The sequence below is a fragment of the Balaenoptera borealis genome (genome assembly GCF_965194805.1).
Source record: "Balaenoptera borealis genome assembly, chromosome: 1".
NCBI classification, from domain to species: Eukaryota; Metazoa; Chordata; class Mammalia; order Artiodactyla; family Balaenopteridae; genus Balaenoptera; species Balaenoptera borealis.
In genome coordinates this window covers 32,897,116-32,918,974 of record NC_138860.1, presented here as the reverse complement: position 1 = coordinate 32,918,974, position 21,859 = coordinate 32,897,116, and the positions used below count along the sequence as shown (strand labels likewise).

The 21,859-nt window shown below is 40.8% G+C and overlaps 1 protein-coding gene and 1 long non-coding RNA gene across 3 annotated transcripts in view; both read right to left on the bottom strand.

The window, feature by feature from the left end:
• The window catches only part of LOC309609433, a 258,292-nt gene that overhangs the window by 98,916 nt on the left and 137,517 nt on the right, over window positions 1–21,859 (bottom strand). The gene's annotated exons all lie outside the window — the stretch shown is intronic.
• FAM72A (family with sequence similarity 72 member A) overlaps window positions 1–21,859 on the bottom strand; it is a gene marked incomplete at its 5' end in the record, with an annotated part of 61,126 nt that overhangs the window by 17,909 nt on the left and 21,358 nt on the right. The window contains 2 exons of one of the 2 annotated variants that reach the window (XR_014233389.1): window positions 1–15,677; window positions 16,371–21,859. The exon at window positions 1–15,677 is cut by the window's left edge and continues 17,909 nt beyond it. Coding sequence is in view for 1 of the 2 variants with exons in the window: in XM_082350761.1 (XP_082206887.1) it covers window positions 21,687–21,859 (173 nt within the window). The other variant, XM_082350761.1, reaches the window with a different exon arrangement.

The window sequence follows — 21,859 nt, the reverse complement described above, 5'->3', positions numbered from 1 at the left end:
AGCTTGCATTTCCATTGTGCCCTGTGTGGGCCAATACACCGGATATTAAGTAACACACATCAGTTTAACACCTCCCACCTCTTCTCAGAGCTGACTTGGGCTGGAGGCTGTCCTAATGAGGGGCCGGCTTTGCAGTTCCCTGCTAGATGAGCTGGAGGTTCCAGGGCTGCTGGCCAAGCAGGGAAGTCCAAAGCCAGGCCCTGTGGCCCAGGGACTCTGGAGTCCCAGGTGCACGGCCATCTGCAGGGGCCCTTTGCATTATGTGGAGATTTTTAATCTATTGCCCAGATGGAGGGTTGGATTACATGGTCCGGGAAGGTAACCAGAGACCCGAGGAGGGAGGGTGGCAGTGGGGACAATCTTTGGAAAACCCTGTCCTGAGTGAGCAGGTGCTGATGTCCTCAGGGCAGGAGAAGGGGACCATCTCTTGATGCACACATAAACTCTTTGTCACTGGAAAATAATTGCAGAATACATTTGAGCCGAAACTAAACCCTTCTAAAGAGTAAATGAATATGCCTCATGCAGCCTTGCATAGCCAAGAACTTTCACCTTGTCCTAAACTGCATGCAAAGAAGGAGAGAAGGCAGGCCTTGCTTCACAGTTCTATAGTCAGGGAAACAGAGACTCAGAGGAGAGGGGACTGCCTTAGGCTTCACAGATGGGGCGATGGGATGGATGCCCAAGCTCCCATTTGCCATCCTACCCTAGTCCCCAGTTTTCTGCCAACCCTGGGGCTAGCTCTGGGAGTAAGGACTTTGTGCCAGGGGTGCAGCTTGTCTGGGGCCTAAGGAAAGCAGAATAGGGGTGAGATGAGCGAAAATGGGCCTGATAAATGGGTCCCAATCATGTACTCAATAAGCATTTACTGAGGGTACCGGGCTAGGTGCCGGGAACAGGAGAGATCCCACCCCAGGCAAGAGAAAGAGATAGAGTCACTACTTGGGCACAAGGACAATATTTTACTTATCTCTGTATTATTAATGCCTGTCACATAGTAGACCCTCAATACATGGTTATTGAAAGAAATGATAAAGACTTACTGAATTCACTGAAGTAGCCCTGGCTGTGAGTAGGCAGGGCTGTTTTTCAAACAGTAAAGTGTTTCCTTGACAGAGGGCACTGCATAGGAGATCCCTGGGAAGAAAGGCACCAAGTAGAATGGGTGAGATGATGAAGAGTTGGCGAGAAAAAAAATGAGGTGAGATGATATCACTTACATGTGGAATCTATAAAACTGATACAAATGAACTTATTTACGAAACAGAAATAGACTCACAGACATAGAAAACCAACTTATGGTTACCAAAGAGGAAAGGGGCAGGGGAGGGATAAGTTAGGAGTTTGGGATTAACATATACACACTACTATATATAAAACAGACAACCAACAAGGACCTACTGTATGGCACAGGGAACTATACTCAATATCTTGTAATAACCTATAAGGAAAAAGAATCTGAAAAAGAGTATATATATCTGAATCACATTGCTGTACACCTGAAACTAACACAACATTGTAAATCAACTGTACTTCAATTTAAAAAACAAACAAATGAGCCACACACACACACAATCTATTTTGCAACTCCAGGCAAATTCTGTTCATTAAATAAATAAGTTTTTTTTTTAAAATGACGTGAGAATCAAAGCAAACAGAATGAGGAAAAAGAAAGAAATGTAGAAATTTGGTGGAGAAAATCTAGAGAAGAAAAGAAATGGAATCAGACATACTACATGTTCTGGGGTCAACAGGATTTCAGGGTTATAAAAGCCTAAACACTATATTAGGTAGATGGAAGAGAGGAGCTGGGCACCCATAAGTGTGTGAAAGACTCATCTACCATAGCCGGAAATAAATAATGTCTAAAATTGAAAAATCAAGACAAAGTTCTAGATGTTTATCTTTCAGATATATGAAGGGCAAAGAGTTCAAAGTGGTTGCCCTTGAAGGAAAGGACAGGAGATGCTCTAAAGATTTCCTCCACCCCTAGGTTAGTCCACCAGCCCTAACACTCTCCTCTGCTCATACCCAGGCGTCAATCAGATCTGAACCCGGGGCAACCAACCCCATCCAAACAGAAAGAAGAGTCTCAGACAAGAGCTGTAAAGTGGAGAAAAAGGACAGGCCTTTGAATAGAGGGGGATCTTGAGGTGTCCCAGGCAGCTGCAAGGCTAACTTCCAAAGTCAAGATCTTTTAAAATGGTATTTGATTTTCTGGGTTGAAAGGGAAACTTCAACCAAATAAAAAATACCTTCCTTGGGCAACAGCTGAAATAATGGAGGGAACCACAGGAGGGAGGACAGGTCAGGGTAGGATCAAAGCTAGTCTTCTGGTTGCTCCTTGCTCAGATGGCCCGGTTTGCCCCACACTGATTGAGCTTCACACAGCTTGAAGACAAGGGGAAGAGGACCTTAATAGACAAATCACAAAATAGATGCAGAGAACAGAATGCCAGGGCTGGTCTGGTCTCAGCGACCATCTAGTCTGACTCTCTCTTTGCCTGAAATGGGGGGTGGTGAAGTTCAGTGCAGCTGGACACAGAGGCAGACAGGGAAGAGTCTGACTCTTGCTACTTCTCTTTTCTCTCACTACACCACTAGGGAGAGAGGTAACATAAGCAGAACTCATTCTGTACAATGAACACTGGTTGGAAAGCAGGAGACCTAGATTTCAGCCCCCAAGCTAGTGAAAACCAGTTGTTTAAACTTGGGGAAAATCACTTAACCGTGAGCCTGAATTGTCTCATTTGTGGGCTAGATGACATTCCATGAGGTTCTGGTTTCACCCCCAGAAAGCTGAGTTCCAAGCTTGGAGAGAGATATTTTATCCTCATGTCATGCCCAGAAGGTTTAATTCCATGTCTAGAAGACCAAAGAATACACATAGAAGCCCAGATTCCACAATCAGAGAGCCAGGTTCTATGCCTGGAGAGGTAGGATCTACATCAGGACACATTTTCCAAGCCTAAAGTCAGATTCTTTAGACCAAGTTCCATGTCTATAGGGCCAGGATTCACTTGGAGGACCAGATTATATGCATGATCAGGCAGAATTCACACCTATGAGAGCTAAATCAATGCCTCAAAGTCCAGATTTCATAGATAGAGTGCCTGGGAGACCAGGTCCCATGAATGTAGAACCAATTTCTATGACTCAAATACTAGGTTCCATGTCTGGAGTTTCAGGTTCCTTACTTATTAGGCCATTTTCCATGACTGGATATTGATTTCCACACATAGAGTGTCAGATTCCAAGCTCGTAGATTAAGATTTTACATATGGAGTACCAAGTTCCATGCTGGTAGGGGAAGGTTTGATTTTCTTGAGGAGAAAATTTCTATTATTGAAATTCCAGGTTTCAAGTCTAGAGTTACAGATCCCACACTTGTAAGGACATGCTCCATACTTGGAGGTTGAGTTTCTGTACATGGGGTACCAGTTTCCATGTTTGTAGGACCAGGTTCAATTCTTGGAGAATGCCAGGTTCCATGCTTATAGGGATGGATAGCATATGGAGGGCCCAACTGAATGCCTATAAAGGTAGAATTCACACATAGAATACCAAAATAATGCCTGAAAGTCCAGATTTCATACATGGAGAGCCAGGTTCCACGCTGGTCATGCCATCTTCCATGATTAGTGTTTGAGATTCTACACATGTAATGCCAAATTCCTTGATTTATGGCCAGGTTCCATGCTTGAGTATTGAGGTAGCCCCCTCAGAAGTGGAAAGGCCTACCATTGGGGTTAGGGAAGCCACTGCCACTGGAGATGAGGAGACCTCTTCCACTGGCAAACAAAAACAAAAACAAAAACAAAGCCCTCAGAATTTAGGGGCTCAATGTCCCCAGCTTCATAAGGGTCTTTCTGTAAGTTTCTATTCCAAATTATACAACCCCACATCTTCCCAACCCATGCCTTCACTTTAACAGTAGATACCCTGCGAGACTGGGAGTTCAACTTGTACTATAATTCAGCCAGTCCCAGGATGAAGTTTCATGTTTTCAGCAATTTCAGCCTTGTGGCTACAGGAGATAAGGATCTCTTTCAGAGCACATATTGAAGCTCTTAGGTCATTTATATGGTGTTTGAGCTGGGAATTGGAATCTGTGAGCTCATCTTTTCTTTCACTACTCTGTGCAGCAACATTAAGAGCGCCAACCAATGTCATTATATTCATTAGTTTTCCAAAAATGTTCAAAAATATCATAAACACCACATCAACAAAAGAAAAGACAAAAACCACATGATCATCTCAATAGATGCAGAAAAAGCATTTGATAAAATTCAACATCCATTCATGAGAAAAAAAAAAAAAACTCTCACCAAAGTGGATATAGAGAGAACACATGTCAACATAACAAAAACCATTTATGACAAACCCACAGCCAACCTAATACTCAACGGTGAAAAGTTAAAAGCCTTCCCATCTAAATTCTGGAATGAGATGAGGATGCCCACTCTCACCATTTCTATTCAATACAGTATTGGAAGTCCTAGCCACAACAATCAGACAAGAAAAAGAAATAAAAGGTATCCAAATTGGAAGAGAAGAGGTAAAGTTGTCATTATATGCAGATAACATGATACTCTTTATATAAAACCCTAAAGACTACATAAAAACTATTAGAACTGATAAATGAATTCAGCAAGGTAGCAGGATACAAGATTAACATATAGAAATCTGTTGCATTTCTTTACACTAACAATGAAATATCAGAAAGAGAAAAAAAAATTTTAATCCCATTTAAAATCACATCAAAAAATATAAAATACCTAGAAATAAACCTAATCAAGGAGGTGAAAGACTTACACGCTGAGAACATTGGTAAAGGAAATTGAAGATGATTCAAAGAAATAGAAAGATAGTGCATGATCTTGGATTGGAAGAATTACTATTGTTAAGATCTACAAAGCAATCTACAGATTTAATGTGATCCCTATCAAATTATCCATGACATTTTTCACAGAACTAGAACAAATAATCCTCAGATTTATATGGAAACACAAAAGACCCAGAATTGCCAAAGCAATCCTGAGGAAAAAGACCAAACCTGGAGACATAACCCTCACAGACTTCAGACAATACTACAAAGCTACAGTAATCAAAACAGCATGGTATTGGCACAAAAGCAGACATATAGATCAGTGGAGCAGAATGGAGAGCCCAGAAATAAACCCACACACAGTCAATTAATCTTCAACAAAGGAGGCAAGAATATACAGTGGGGAAAAGACAGTCTCTTCAGCAAGTGGTGTGGGGAAAGCTGAACAGCCACATGTAAGTCAATGAAGTTAGAACACTCCCTCACACCATATACAAAAATAAACTCAAAATGGCTTAAAGATTTAAATATAAGACATGACACTATAAAATTCCTAGAAGATAACATAGGCAAAACATTCTCTGCCATAAACTGTAGCAATATTTTCTTAGGTCAGTCTCCCAAGGCAAAAGAAATAAAAGCAAAAATAAACAAATGGGACTTAATTAAACTTATAAGCTTTTGCACAGCAAAAGAAACCATAAACAAAATGAAAAGACAACATACCTAATGGGAGAAAATATTTGCAAATGATGCGACCAACAAGGGATTAATTTCCAAAATATACAAACAGCTCATACAACTCAATAAAAATACAAAAAAACAACCAAGTCAAAAAATGGGTAGAAGACCTAAATAGACCAATAGATCTCCAAAGAAGACCTACAGATGGCCAACAGGCACATGAAAAGATGTTCCACATTGCTAAATATTAGAGAACTGCAAATCAAAACTACAATGAGGTATCACCTCACACTGATCAGAATGGCCATCATCAAAAAGTCTACAAATAATAAATGCTGGGAAGGATGCAGGGAAAAGGAAACCCTCCTACACTATTGGTGGAAATGAAAATTGGTGCAGCCACTGTGGAGAACAGTTTGGAGGTTCCTTAAAAAACTAAAAATAAAGTTACCATATTATCCAGGAATCCCACTCCTGGGCATGTATTCAGAAAAAATGAAAACTCTAATTTGAAAAGATACATACACCCCAATGTTCATAGCACCCCAATTTACAGTAGCCAAGACGTGGAGGCAAGCTAAGTGTCCATCAACAGATGAATGGATAAAAAAGATGTGATCTATATATAAAATGAAATATTACTCAGCCATAAAAAAGAATGAAATATTGCCATTTGCAGCAACATGGATGGATCTAGAGATTATCATACTAACTAAGTGAAGTAAGTCAGACAGAGAAAGACAAATATATGATATCACTTATATGTGGAATCTAAAAAAAATGATACAAATGAACTTATTTACAAAACAGAAATAGACTCACAGAAAACAACCTATGTTTACCAAAAGGGAAAGGGAAAGGGGAGGGATAAGTTAGGAATATGGGATTAACAGATACACACTACTATATATAAGATAAACAAGGACCTACTGTATAACACAGGGAACTATATTCAATATCTTGTAATAACCTGTAATGGAAAAGAATCTGAAAAAGGACATATATATATATATATATATATATATATATATATATATATATACACACACACACATATGTATAACTGAATCACTTTGCTGTACACCTGAAATTAATACAATATTGTAAATAAATTATACTTCAATAAAAAAACAATAAAAATGAAAAAAGTATCATATATAGAGTCATCCAGCTCCTTGCGTCTTATAAGTGGTTAATTAGATATTCATTGCAGATATTTTGCATATCTCTATAAACAGTTCATACTGTGGACTATCAGTACTCTATTTACTACAGGAAATAGTCATTAGTGTTTTAAATCTAATCAGATTAGAGAGTCAATTCCAGAAATCCCAGAACCAATTCAGAAAACTCATCCTTAAAATTCTGTTTTTCTAGAACACACTTGGTTCCAAAATCTGTATTAGTCAGGGTTCTCCAGAGAAACAGAACCAGAAAACAGAATCCTATCAGATATACATATATATGATAGATGTATATGAGGAGATTTATTATGAGGAATTGGCTGATGCAGTTATGGAGGTTGAGAAGTCCCATGATCTGCCATCTGCAATTTAGAGACCCAAGAAAATCAGTGGTATAATTCAGTCTGAGTCTGAAGGCCCGAGAAGCAAGGAGGCAATGGCATAAATCCCAATCTGAGGATAGGAGAAGAGATGAGAACTCCCAGTTCAAGTAGTGAGTTGGGGGTAAAGGGGTGACTTCCTCCTTCCTCCACTTTTTGTTACATTCAGGCCCTCAACGGATTGGATGATGCCCACCCACGTTAGGGAGGGCAATCTGCTTTACTAAATTCATGGATTCAAATGATAATCTCATCTGGAAACACTCTCACAGATACACTCAGAAATAATGTTTAATCTGGGCACCCCGTGGCCAGACAAAGTAACATATAAAATTAACCATCACAGGTTCCATACACATTGTGCCAAATTCAGTGCTAGTAGTGCAGGTTCCATGCTCAGAGACTGAGATTCCATACTTGCCAAGTTAAGATTCAAGGCCTAGATGGTCAGGTTCAATACCTGGTGGGCTAGATGACATTCAAGTTCTAACTAAATGCCACAGAAGGTCAGGTTATAAGCTAGGAGGGAAAGATATCACACAGTTTAGTAATTCATGGCATGCCTGAAGGCCTAATTCCATGTCTACATGGCCTGAATGCACACATAGGAGCACTGGTTCTGTACCTAGTGTGCCAGGTTACGTGCCTGGTAGGCCAGTTTTTATGCATGGAGAATGAAACTTTATGACTGAAATGCCAGGTTCCATATCTGGAGTTCCAGCCTCCAGACATGTATGGACATGTTCCATGTTTGGACATTGAAATTTAATACATGGAGTGCGAGGTTCCACACCTGCAGAGCTGATCTCCATGCTTGAAGGTTGAGATTCCACATATGGAATGCCAGGTTCCAGTTTTGTGAATGGAGGGTCAAATAATTACTTTGAGATTTGCTTTTCCACAGTCAGAAATTCAGTTTTTTCACATTTTAGGCCAAGTTACTTACTTGGAGAACCAGATTCTACTTCTACAGATCAGTTCTTATGAATGTAAGACCTTATATCCTACCTAAAATTCTAGGTTCCATACTTGGAATTCAAGATTTCATGCCAAGGTGACTAAGTTCCATGCTCAGTGTGCCGGATGACATGCCTTGAGGTTCAGGTTCCAACCTAGAAGGCCAGGTTCCAAACTTGGAAAGAGAGATTTCACACAGGCTTCCATGAAATGACTGTAAGGCCTAATTCCATGCCTAAAGCATCAGGATCCACATATAAAAGTAGAGGTTCCAACCCTAGAGTGCCAGATCTTATGACTAGACAGGCAGGCTCACACCTGGAAGAGTCTTCATGGATGGAATGCAGAATCCATCTTGGAGGGCCAGGTTCCATGTTCGAAGGGCACATTCTATACCAGGAGGGCAATTATTCATGCTTAGATGTCTAGGTTCCATGCCAGTAGGATTGGGTCTTAAGGACCACCACAATATATGACTGGAAAGGCACACTTCACCTCTAGAACACATAAATTAATACTTGAAATTCCAGATTTCATACATGGAGTGCTATGTCCCATGCTTTGGGAGCCAATTCCATGCTTAGAGATTGAGATTCCTTTCATGGAATGTCAAGTTCCACAATTACAGCACCAGGTTCCATTTTGGGATAGTCTGATTCTGTACACAGAGTGCCAACTTCCATGCCTGGGTGACCAGGTTCCACATCTTCGGCAGCCAACTCCTATGACTGAAACACCAGATTAAATGTCTGCAGTGCCAGGTTCCACACTTATTAAGCCACATTCCATACTGGAAGACTGAGATTCCACCCATTGTGTGCTATTCCATTCCTGTAAGTTTAGATTCCATGCTTAGTGATAGAGATTCCTATGTGGGGTGCCAGGATCCATTCTGGAAAGTGAGATTCCATACATGGAGCACCAGATTCCATGCTTGGTAGGGCCAGCTTCCATGCTTGGATATTGGGATCCCATATTAGTCATATTTTATGCCTGGAGAGGCAGGATTCACAACTGGAGAGATATTCCATGTTTGGGGAGTTGAATTCCATAGTTGGAAAGCCATGTTCCATGTTTGAAGGGACACATTTTATACCTGTTTTACAAGTTTTCATGCTTAGAGAACTAGGTTTTATGCTGGGAGGTCCAAGTCCCTTTCCTGTTCAGTGGATTATCATGTGCAGGATCAGATTATATGCTTGGAAAGGTAAAATTAACACCTAGAAGACCTAAATCAGTGCCTGAAAGTCCGTATTTCATATAGGAATGTCAAGTTCTATGCTTGGAGATTGAGATTCCATACATGGATTTTCAGTTTCCAGCCTTGGAGAACAGTTTCTATGTCTTAGATTTTTAAGAGAATCAATTCCTGATTTCCTAAATTCTAAAAGTACTCTTTCTTAAAATTAATCTGCCTTATAGCATGTCTGAAGTCAAGGTGTCATACTGGCCCACATTTTCCATCTCCTCTTTCAGAATTGCTATTCTCCATTTTATTAAAAATGAATGAATGAATGAATGAATGACTAGTACTCTTACTGCACTTAATTATGGTGCATTGTACCGGGCTGAAATAACCTCCAGGGTGGTGATGGGCAATTCGATATTTTGTAGTTAGGGAAGCCTTGTTTATTCAAGACATTGTAATCCTACACTAGGGCTGTGTGTCTTTTTCTATTTTACCCATATTTCTGATAAGGGTGAAATACAGTATAGGAACAAGGTGGTTTGGGATGTCCTGAATTCATGTGTATCACAGGGTGAAGTGGCAGGAGTGATGGCAAATTTTGTTCAGTGATCTTCCAACCCCTGGTTATTGTTGAAGAAAGCACTATTATTATGGAAGAGTTCTGTGAGATCAAAGCAGAGAGGATCAAGATATTAAGCTTAGCAGAGCCATTTCTTCTAGGCAACAAAATCATGGCAAAGCAAGACTATGCCTTATTCACCCTCCTTCCTTTCCTTCCTCCATCCTTTCTTCCCTTCCTTCCTTTCATTCTTCTGTCTTCCTATGCAGCTTAGAATTAAGATATCAAAATTTGTAAAATTTATGTTGGAGAATAGCAGTATGCTACAAAACTTCACCTACATTCACTCACATCTCAGTTGAGAATTATGCATTATTTCAAAGAGAAGATGAGAAGTCTCATGTTTATTTCCAACAGATCAACATTAGATCTTCAAGCTAGGAAAAGATATTAAAAGTAAGTAGAGCCACTCCATATTTCCTTAAACATTCATTCAAACTTGTAGATGAAACATTTCATTCATTTTGGCCAAAAGATTATTGATATCATAAACCCATATTCAGTTTTTACTGGGGTGCAATCTCCTGCTGTTCCTCATTAACCACTATTCCTCTGGTTTAGTCATTCGTGTTATGCACTTACTAGATTTAGATTAACTTAATGGAAATATATTGTCAACCCAACTGTAAATAATGCACTTAAAATCATAATTACTATATCTTTTGTAAGCACCGCACTTACCAGTAGCTCAATCCCTTCTTTTCCTTTTGCTATTTATTTCCACAAGGTAGTTTAAGCTGCAGTCTCAATGGAACATTTACCTATGTAGAACAAAATGTTCCTAAAATGCAATGAAGTATGTAATGACCTGAACACTTTAGAAAACCAGCTTCATTAAATTTATTTTGGAAGTACATAAATTAAAATGTTTAAAGATCATGATATTAAAGGATATTAGGTCATTTGCATAATAAAGTATGTAATAACAATATGATTTTAAATACAAATATTTTGTTTAAATCAGCACACGATCAAGGACTGCATTATAATATTCGTTTTACTATAATCTTTACTATAACATTGAGATAATTTTCTGCTTTTCCCCATTAACAAATAATGCAGGCTCCTTGATTTACCTTAAATTAATAGCATGAAAAAGAATGATTAGTTAACAAATAAGTCTTAAAAAGACATGTTCTATAGTGTTTGGTTTGGGGTTTGCATTCTAAAACAGACATTGAAGTTCAAGGCTTGATGTTTTATTCTTTCATTCGGCCTTTGAGAAATGGATTTACTTTTACAGAATTTTTTTTCAAAACAAACAACTTTTTACTGAAGTATAGTTGATTTACAATATTGTGTTAGTTTCAGGTGTACAGTAAAGTGATTCAGATATATATATATATATTCAAGATTTTGGATTTTTTTTTAGATTCCACATATAAGTGATATCATATATTTGTCTCTCACTGTCTGACTTACTTTGCTTAGTATGATAATCTCTAGGTCCAACCATGTTGCTGCAAATGGCATTATTTCATTCTTTTTTATAGCTGAGTAATATTCCATTGTGTATATATACCACGTCTTCTTTGTCCATTCATCTGTCAATGGACATTTATGCTGCTTCCATGTCTTGGCTATTATAGAGTGCTGCTATGAATATTGGGGTGCATGTATCTTTTCAAATTAGAGTTTTCGTCTTTTTCAACTATATTCCCAGGAGTAGGATTGCTGGATCATACGGTAATTCTTTTTCAGCTTTTACAGAAACCTCCATACTGTTCTCCATAGTGGCTGCACCAATTTACATTCCTACCAACAGTGGCGGAGGATTTCCTTTTCTCTACATCCTTTCCAGCATTTATTATTTGTGGTCTTTTTGATGATGGCCATTCTGACCAGTGTGAGGTGATACCTCATTGTAGCTTTGATTTGCATTTCTCTAATAATTAACAATGTTGAACATCTTTTCATGTGTCTGTTGGCCATCTGTAGGTCTTCTTTGGAGAAATGCCTATGTAGGTCCCCATTTTTTGACTGGGGTTTTTTGGGGTTTTTTGACATTGATATTTACAGAATTTTTAAAAGTGAAGTAGTTGCCAATCCCACTTTAAGGATGGAAGCCCCTGTGACAACATGATAAATCTCTCAGGCGTCATGAGCCACTAGATTAGGAAACATTGCTTTACTCTTCTCTGGGAAGTACTTGAATCTCAACTTCCTGCGGCTTCCTGAATCAGCTTGTGACACCTTCACAACTGGAATGAAAATAACTAATCCCAGACTTGCCCTGCTGCCTGAGGTCCAGCTACTCAGTCAACCCATACCTCATCTTTGCCTGCTTGGTGTTGAAACCACATTACATGCTTGAGCTGGTCACTGAATACATGCGTGGGGCCATTTTGAGGGACAGGATTCCAACTTTCCAAAACAAAACAGAACAAAACATAAACTGACCCAAACCAAGAAATCAGAGGACTCTTCAGAGCCAGAAATCCACAGTGGCTCCAGAGCACCCACAGTGTGGAACTGGAACCCTAGAGCTCTGTGCTGCAGGGTCAAGGGCAGAGGGGCTCAGGTGGACCCTATAACAGCCTATTCCATTTGGCTTTTCACTTACTGGGAATGAAGACTCTCTACACCCACAACATGCTATTTGCCAAAAAGTGCTTATAAATAGCAGCCTGAAACCTTTTATCTTATTTGTTCATTTAGAAACAAAACAGTCAGAACCTTATCTTTACTTAATGCATGAGGTATTCCGGTTGTAACCAGTGACCTTTTAGTTAAAGAAAGTGATAGCAGCTTTTGCTTTCAACCAACCCATAAAATGGAGACGAGGGCATAGATTAAATACTAAACTAGGGACCTAATCCCTTAACAGCCCTGTAAGAGTCAGAAGTGAAGGCTCCTTCTACTGAGTAGACACCTCTTTGGGGTGATGGATGGATACATGTTAGCAAGGATCCCACCTTATCTACCACTTCTCCTCAAGAAGTCTCCAACCCAGAGCAGCCAGTGCCTGTGATGTAGATGGTGCCTAGGGAGGCTGAGAGCACGTCACTGGCTTCACTCACCAAGTCGGGTGCCCAGTGTGGGGCCATCTGCCATGTGGTGGGACATGGACCCCATGTCCCCATCATGCCCTAAGTCTGCCACATTCAGAGCCCATCAGCAGCTCTAAGACACGCAAGGGATATCTGCCCCTCCTCCCCCTTCTAGCAATATAGTTGGGGAGATTGCAAGGTACCAAATAATTGTCCTTCCAAAATTTACACTCACTGGGACCCCCCAGGCCAGGAGAGAGGCCAGTTACACCTGGCCACTCCACCCACGGCCTTGCTTCTTGTTATTATCACCCATCTGCACTTTTGCTTAGATGCTTTAACAGTTGCCTTCCTCCATTCAGGCCTCAGACCCCTTTGAGAATCCAATGAAAACTCTGACCCCTCTCAGCTAAAAATCACACGGACACAATAAGCACACCATTTTACATGTAATATACAACCCTGTGAAGCTCATCTCTAGCCTTCGGCTCTCCTTCTAATCCTTTCTAGACTGTTCTCCATATTGCTGCCAGGACAAACTTGAAAAAAAAAAGTGGGCTTCTAAGTACCATCAGGAAACACTCCAAGCTCCCTAGCATGATGCTGACCCCTTCCACACACTTCTCACATCCCCTCGACCCACTATTTTACTCCAGCCTTTGCTGCAGCAACTAGCCGTATGCAAGTGTGACCCTACCCCAGCCCTCCTCAGCTGTCCATCCCTCGCTTCTGTCCCAGGCCTTCTCCAACAATGTTGTCGTGTGGGATAACTGGGAACCTGCCCAACTACCCTGTGTGTGTGAGACTGGAAGCACGAGGGAATTATCGCCCCCGGGACAACAACTCTTGTCCAATGAGGGCCAGGAACTGGTAGATAAACACCCCCTCTTTCAGTTCTCAGGCAGACAACTCTGATCCTTGTGGGATCAAGGCCCAGTGGCTTTCAGAGGAGGCCAACTCCATACGTACCCTCAGATTGATTTTCCCTCCTTTCCTGTTTTACCTTTTCAGTTTCTCACTCCAGTTCCTTGGGAACATCACAAGATAGACCACCTAAACACCAACCCTTTTTCAGGCTCTGCTCTTGGGAAGAACCCAGGCCCAGAGATGGCACGTAAGGTCCTTCATGATGTGGCCCTTGACCACCTTTCAAATCTCATCTTCCGCGGCTCCAACCATCACACAGTAATTGTGCATTCTCCCATCCTGTTGAGCTTTCTACACCTCAGCTGAGATGTGCCACTGCTCCTCCTCAGGATGAATTATTCCTTGTCCTTCAAGTTATAGCTTCTGTCACCTCTTCCAGGAAACGTCCACGAGCCTCTCCCCAGTTTGTGTTACCTGCCCTTCCTTCAGGGTGCTGTAAATATCCACGCCGTGCTGTAAATATCCATCTGCCCATCTACTTCTCTCACTGGACTGAGAGCTCTGGAGGCAGAGCCAGTGGGTTTTCTCTGTTTATCCTTCTCAAGCCTAGAACAGTGTCTGGGACTCAGAATTGGAACTGAGTAATTATTTGTTGGCTGACAGATTGAAAGAATGATGTATGAGATTTCTGACATGAGCTTGGGGCAGGCAATATTAGGGTCTTTATGATATCTGGGCCCGAATGAATCCAAGAGGAAAGTCCAGGCAGGTTGCATGCCCCTGGGGACTGCAGAGATGGGTCCCAGTCTGACTGGCCAGTGTGCAGAGCAGGCCTCTTTTACAGGACAGCTGGTAAAAACCTGGTCTGGGTGTTTTTCCCTAGTGGGCCTCCTGGGACTTTGCATGTCCTATTGTGTGAAGCTGATCTCAACACAGAGTCTGTCAATGCTGTGTCCTTTCCAGGTCCTGCTTCATAAAAAAATTCAAGAAATCACTTCTTCAGGTTTTCCTTAACAGGAGCCCATTCGGGAGCCAACTTTGAAAAGTTGCAAAGGTGCAGGACATTTGGCTTCCTTACCATTTATTTGCTGGATGCCTTTGGGCGAGTTCCCTGAACTCTCCGGGCTTCAGTGTCCCCATGTGCATGTAAGCCAAATGTTCCCAGGCCTCCCACGCCCATGGACACCAGTGAGGCCACGTTAACATCAGTGCTAGATTGTGTTGACCACCTGGCCTCCAGCAGCACAGCTGCATGATCTTAGGCTGTTCCATCTCCCCTGTTATTTCTGAGGCTGATAGGAAGTCTCTCACATGTGCTCGTGTTCTGCTGACAAGCTATTTGTGGAGGATCCCTGGCCACTGTCTCTGCTACCATGCCTGAGATCTGATTTAAATAACAAAAAGTTTATGCGGAACTTTTCTATTGACAGAGCTTCAGTCAGATCACTCTTATGATGTATTTTCAAGGGATAAGAACTTTTAGGTAGAAAACATAAAAACCTAGACATAAAGAAGAGGCCTAAATATACAAGCACAGCATATTCAGACGAGGGCTTTTGAAGGAGATCTCATCTTTTCCAAAGTTGTTTCTGGCTTAAGGACAGCAGGTGGCAGCAGAATCAAGCTTTTTCACAGCAAGAAGCTTCTGGAGCTTCAGATGGTTCTCAGAGGAGGAGAGAAGCAGCTTTTAGTAAAAACCTTTCATCTAAAAATCTAAACTCAGCAGAAGAACAAAAACAAAACAGTGAGGAACGAGCGTCATTAGCCTCAGCCACTAAAGATCAGGGTGTCATTCCTTGGCTGCCATCCACACAGCCACATCTTGTCCTTCCAAGGAATCCTGAGATTGCCATGGACAGTGGCCTGGAAAGGAACCTGGGGTCTGTTTCTCCTTGAATAGGGTTCCTGTCCTGATGGTGCCCTTGTCAGATGTTAAAGCTGGTTCACCAGGAAACAGGCTCTGGTCAGGGTTGGGCTCCCTGGAGAGGTCAGAACAAATTTATGCATGAAAAAGGCGTTTTTTAAAAAGGAGATCTTGGATGTAATAAAAAGAAATGCATTACTGCTATGTGCTATAACACAGATGAACCTCAAAAACATCATGCTAAGTGAAAGAAGACAGTCACGAATGCATGATACCATTTATAGGAAATGTCCAGAATAGGCAAATCGAGAGACAGAAAATAGATTAGTGGTTGTCTAGGGCTGGGGAGGTGGTGATTGAGGAGTGACTGTTAATGAGTACAAGGTTTCTTTTGGGGTGACAAAAATGTTCCAAAATTAGATTCTGGTGATGGTTGCATAGCTCTAGAGATATACTAAAAACTACTGAATTGTGCACTTTAAATGGGTGAACTTTATGGTATGTAAATTATCTCAAAACTGTTTTAAAAAGAGAGAAAGGGGAAAGTATACTTCGATCACTAATATATTTCAAGTGAAACTAAACCTCAAGTAACTATTCTGAGCAGAGAGACCGAGACAGACGCAGACGGGGAGAGAAAAAGACTCTGCAGCTGCCACAGAAAAGAATTGGAGGTTGGTTAGAAATATGACTCTGGTTCATTGGTGGATTTTACTTTTCGTTTAGATGCTGATGTGATAATGGTACAATATGCTTCCTGCTTCGGCAACACACTTGCTGTTCCTAAGGACTGCAAATACTTCCTCACCTTAAAGAGTGACTGGACGACGGGGGTGGCCATCTCACTGTTTTAAAGGATGAAGCTCTTCCTGGAAGAGGCCAGCAGAAATAGCAAAACTCTGAAGTCACACAGGCCTGCTTTCAAATCCCAGATCCTCCTCTTATTAGCTATGAGGTGTCGGTTCCTTTTCCATATCCACATCTCAAGGTTGAGTAAGAATGATTTAACACGAAATACGAAAGTGCCTAGCCTATAATAAACATGGTATTTATGTTATTTTCCTAGAATGTCCAGCCTCACTGGCAAGAAGACTTTTTCTCTTAAAATCAAGCTGTGTCATGCTTTCCTGTTGCTCCTATGGCTCTAAGTCTCTGAAGGTCTTCTCTACTGCCCCCCAGTACCCCCCCAAGTCCATTTTCCATCGACAACCTTATTATCACTTTTTACAGCAATGGAAACTCCCTGAGAATGGAAAATTAGTCAATGACAATATTGTATTGGGAAGCATCTGAGTAGGAGGGAACCCCTGTCCCTGGCTACCTAAAACACAAGGCTAGTCAGTAATATATGTCTATAATATAACCCTGGTTACCAATGGTGCAATGAAAACTCTGCTCCCACCAGAACACTAGTGTTTATATTAGAGAATTTGAGGTGTGATAATCAGAAGCATTTCTAGAAACTACGGAATATTGGGATAAAATGTCAACACTTTACTCAAGATTGTACTTAAAATCCATGCAAGTTTTTAACTCCATAGGCATCCTAGTAGCTTTGGGGGAAAATTATACTCTGTTCATACTGTAATGGATGAGAAAATGGGCTAAGGAGGCTGCCTTGTTTCAAAGCTTGGCTCTGCCTCCTGTGAAACCAGGGCAACTATTTATCCTCTCGGGGCTTGTTTCCTCACACATCAATTGAGGGAATAATAGTATCTATTTTATAAGGCTATATAAGGATTCTGTACGTTAACGTAACATGCTTAGAACAGTGCTTGGCACGTAGTAAGCATCAATAAATCCATTAATTCAACAAATGTTTATTGGGACTTCCCTGGCAATCCAGTGGTTAAGACTCCATGCTCTCACTGCCAGGGCCCGGGTTCAATCCCTGGTCAAGGAACTAAGATCCCACAAGCTGCACGGTGTGGCAAAAAATAAATTAATTAAATTTAAAAACAAAACTACCCCACAAATGTTTATTGAATATAGTTGTGGCTCCATATGTGACACTGTTTTATGTTGGGAATACTAAAGTCAATAAAACAGAATAAGTCCCTGCCCTCATGGAGCTTACTTCCTGGTGGGAAGAGGCAAACAACAAAAAGTACATGCATACACACATATGAATTGTGTCCTCCTACCGCATTCCTCTCCCCCAAGTCATATGTTGAAGCCCTAACCCTCCCCCCCCACCCCACCCCCCGCCCCGCAAGGCAATGGTATTTGGAGGTAGAGCCTTTGGGATGTAATTAGGGTTAGATGAGGTCATGAAAGTGGGGCTTTCATGATGGGATCAGTGCTATTATGAAAAGAGAGACACCAGAGCACTCTCTGCCATGTGAGGACACAGTGAGAAGGTGGCCATATACAAGCCAGGAAGAGAGCCCTCACCAGGAACCAAATCTGCCAGCACCTTGATCTTGGACTTCAAGCCTCCAGAACTGTGAGAAAGAAATGTCTGTTATTCAACCACCTAATTCATGTTATTTTGTTATAGCAGCCTCAGGAGACTAAAACAGGTTTGTCTGTAAATACATATTTGAAATAGGAACCTTGAATAGGCACAGAGCTGGTTTTACCGATGGAAAGAGCCTTATACTAAACTATGGTGGGGAGCTTGCATTCCCATTTTAGCAATGGTACCCACTCTCCACAGAGTAGCCATGGAAAAGTCACTTGATGACTCTTATCTTAGATGTCTGCATCTATTAAATGATGAACTAGATGATCCCTGAAATGTTTGGTTCTGCCCATCTTATGGTTGGAATAGCAATTCACCTTCTGGGTAATTTTCACACATAAGTGTGCTAATACTTAGGGTGGCAGAGAGGGTGATTTAGAGTAGACACTGATTATCTCGATTGTACTTTTCAAATGGAAGATTAATTAAATCCTAAATTTGGATTTGGCTTCCTAGTTAGCAATGTTTCCTTCCTGGAAAAGAAATAGCGCGTGTCAGAGAGAGCAGCTCCTTTGGATAGTATTTTTCCTTCTTCCCTGGTTTCTTGTGAGCTCTGACTGTGCAGTTCTCTGGGAGCCTCTTCCTTCCCAGATAACAGCTAAGACAACAGAGCTTATGGTTTTCCTGAGGTTCTTTTGATAAATGGCTAACATCTGATTGATCCATTCTCATTTCACCTGTTACTTGTACAGGAAAACTGTAGAGAGTGTAACAGCACAAGAGAATAATTTTTAAATTTTTCAGACATTTTGTAAGATTTGATTTTTCTGCTTCTCTCATCTCTGAATGATTTCACTGGGGTATCTTGGATGTAAAAGATTTCTTCAAGTTCTTTTGCTCTTGGATCCTCCAATTCTCTGAGCAGGTGACAGCCTCTAGAAATGCATCCTAAGGGGCCTCCCTGGTGGAGCAGTGGTTAAGAATCTGCCTGCCAATGCAGGGGACACGGGTTCAAGCCCTGGTCTGGGAAGATCTCACATGCTGCGGAGCAACTAAGCCCGTGCGCCCCAACTACTGAGCCTGCACTCTAGAGCCCGTGCTCTGCAACAAGAGAAGCCACCACAGTGAGAAGCCCGCGCACCCCAACGAAGAGTAGCCCCCGCTTGCTGCAACTAGAGAAAGCCCGCGTGCAGCAACGAAGACCCAATGCAGACAAAAATAATAAATAAAAAAAAAAAAGAAATGCATCTAAGGAAAGATCATATCACTTCCATCTTTTGACCCCTGGGCACCTTCCACTACCAAATACACTAAAGAAAACAAGAGTCTTCTCCTGTTAGCTCTGGTGCAGTGGAATTGAGGAACAACCACAAAGAAATCAGAGTACATCCTATAACGGAGCTGTCAGGCAGCTTGTGACGGCAGAAATATTGTTTTTCCTGGTGATGAGACTAGAAGGATCTTCATAAAACCAGCGGATGTATCATTTTCACTTCTGAAAGTCCATTTTATAATAGATTGTTTCTCAAAATGGAAAAAAATGAGATTTTTGAAATATTTTTTAAAATGCTCAATTTCACTCTTAAGATAAAAACAAATAAAAATTACAAGAGGATGCTTAGCAGATGGGCAAAAATTTTAAATAACCTCCTCTCTTGGCATTTTCATGTAAAGGTATTAGGAGTATAATTTGCTGAACAGAAGACAACTTGACAATATCTATCAAATTTTGTAGTGCACAAAGATTAGAGTAGTAATTACTTAGATCCAGTAATTTCACTTCTAGGAATTTATCCCACAGATCTTCCAGACATGTGCTCAAAGATGTAAGTATAAAGATAATTATTGCAGAATTATTTGTGAGAGAAAAAAAAAAAAAGAAAGAAAGAAACTTAGAGGTCTATGAAGAAGACTGGGTAAATAAATTAGTAAGCTAGAGTATATCCATATAATGGGATACTATTAAAGAATAATCTTCATGATGTACTGCTAGGGGAGAAAAGGGTACAGAAACATGTAGGTAATCCCATTTGTTTAATATTCAGAAACTAGTGACACAGGTGGCATCTGGAGAGGGAAATTAGAAAACAGTTTTTCTTTTATACCCTTATTTTTCATTGTATACTTTTTTTTAACATTTAGATTTTGTACCATTTGTGTGTATATTTTAAAAAGTAATTAAAATTTCAACACCCACAATAGTGACACACAAAAAAATCTATGGGAAATAGCTTACACACATTGAATTTTGCTGTATGTCAGGGACTGATTTTCTAAGCACTTTACATGTATTATTTGATTGAATTCAACCAGGACCTTGTAAGGTGGGTACTATTATTATCGCCATTTCAGAGTGGGAAAATTGTGGTAAAGAAAGACTGAATAGGATTCACACCTAATCAGTGACAGAGCTGAGATTTGAACCCAGGCACCTTTGTTCTAAGACCAGAGTCTTAGCCACCATGTTCTACTGCTCCTATGCAGTCTCAGACTTCCATGACGAACTCTTAATTATAGTGTAGCCAACACAAAACTTAGAAAACAAACTCAGATGTGCAAGGACGTTTATACTTTCTTTGAGTCAATTTAAAACGGATTCTGAGTCCCCATCCAGCTTTATTGTAAGAAAATATAATCTTAGTCATTATTGGGGCTCCCCTCTCCAAGGGTTGTGCAAGGTCAGGGGGTCTTGCATGGTAGAGACCCTGACAGTTTTCAGCCAACCCTGGTCACCACGGAGATGTCCACTGACCCAGTTCAAGACTCTCTAGCCACAGCGTGTAGTCTTACCCACTCCCACTTCTACATTTCAAGCTTCTTCATATCCTTGGGAGGTTTTCTCCTTCCCTTTTCCTGCTGCCTTCAAAGGCATGGAGAATACTCTCTTCAATGAACTTAGGTTTTATCTAAAGACAGTGAGATCATTCTGCAAAAAATCTCTAAGGTGAGTAACTACTGAGGGCCTATCTAACTTGCTTAGATCAAAGTGGAAGAGAAAATATAGGAAGAAGACAGAGAAATTCATATTTCAATAAATTATCCTGCCACAGAATCATAGCCATGGAAAACAGGATAATTTTGGATTTGGAATTTACCTCCATCATTTCGTCTGCAAGTGTTTGGACTTGTGTGGTTCTGGAATGATGACTATATTATATAAACAAGACCATGTCTTCCACTGGTAGATATGGATTGAAACACAAGACATTTAACCCCTGCAATCTGAATGCAAAGGCATATGGAGTATGCTTTGCAAAATGGACAAAAATCTGATGGGGGACTGAGGATAGTCCTCTTTTACACCTTAAAAGTCCTCAAATAAATATCAGTCAAGTTCCTGGCCCCTGCTCAGCTAACCAACAACCCATAAGTGCAGAAAAAAAGACAAGATTGGAATCTAAGGAAGGAAGTGTTAATCCAAGGGCCTGGAATCAAAGAGAACATATTCAAATAGAAACCAGGTTGATACCAGAACTTTAGGAGGGTTATCGCAGGCAGGAAAAAGATGCATGATCTAAGCATAGGATTTTTGGACTACAGGAGCCTGGGTAAGAGGTCTGCCCCAAATTCCATCTGCCACCAATGAAAGCAGAAAGGAAATGTGTAAAGTGAGCCAAGCCATGGGGAAAGAGTCCAAGTCGGGTGTGCCTCCTGTGTGTTTAGTAATCGTGTCCAGCTCAGCAAAGCTGAGTTTCTTTCTTCTTTGGACTACTACCCATTTTAATGAGCAAGGAACATTTGATCTGAAGCAGTTTCAGAAACCCAAATTTCCCCCAGCCTTTGTCTAAGTTTTGTAAGGAAAAGGAATAGCTGCAAATTTGCTTGTGAGCGCTCCTGGTCAGCTAATTCCTGGTCCTTTGCTCCACCTAGTGGATTTCCATGCTGGAGAGACT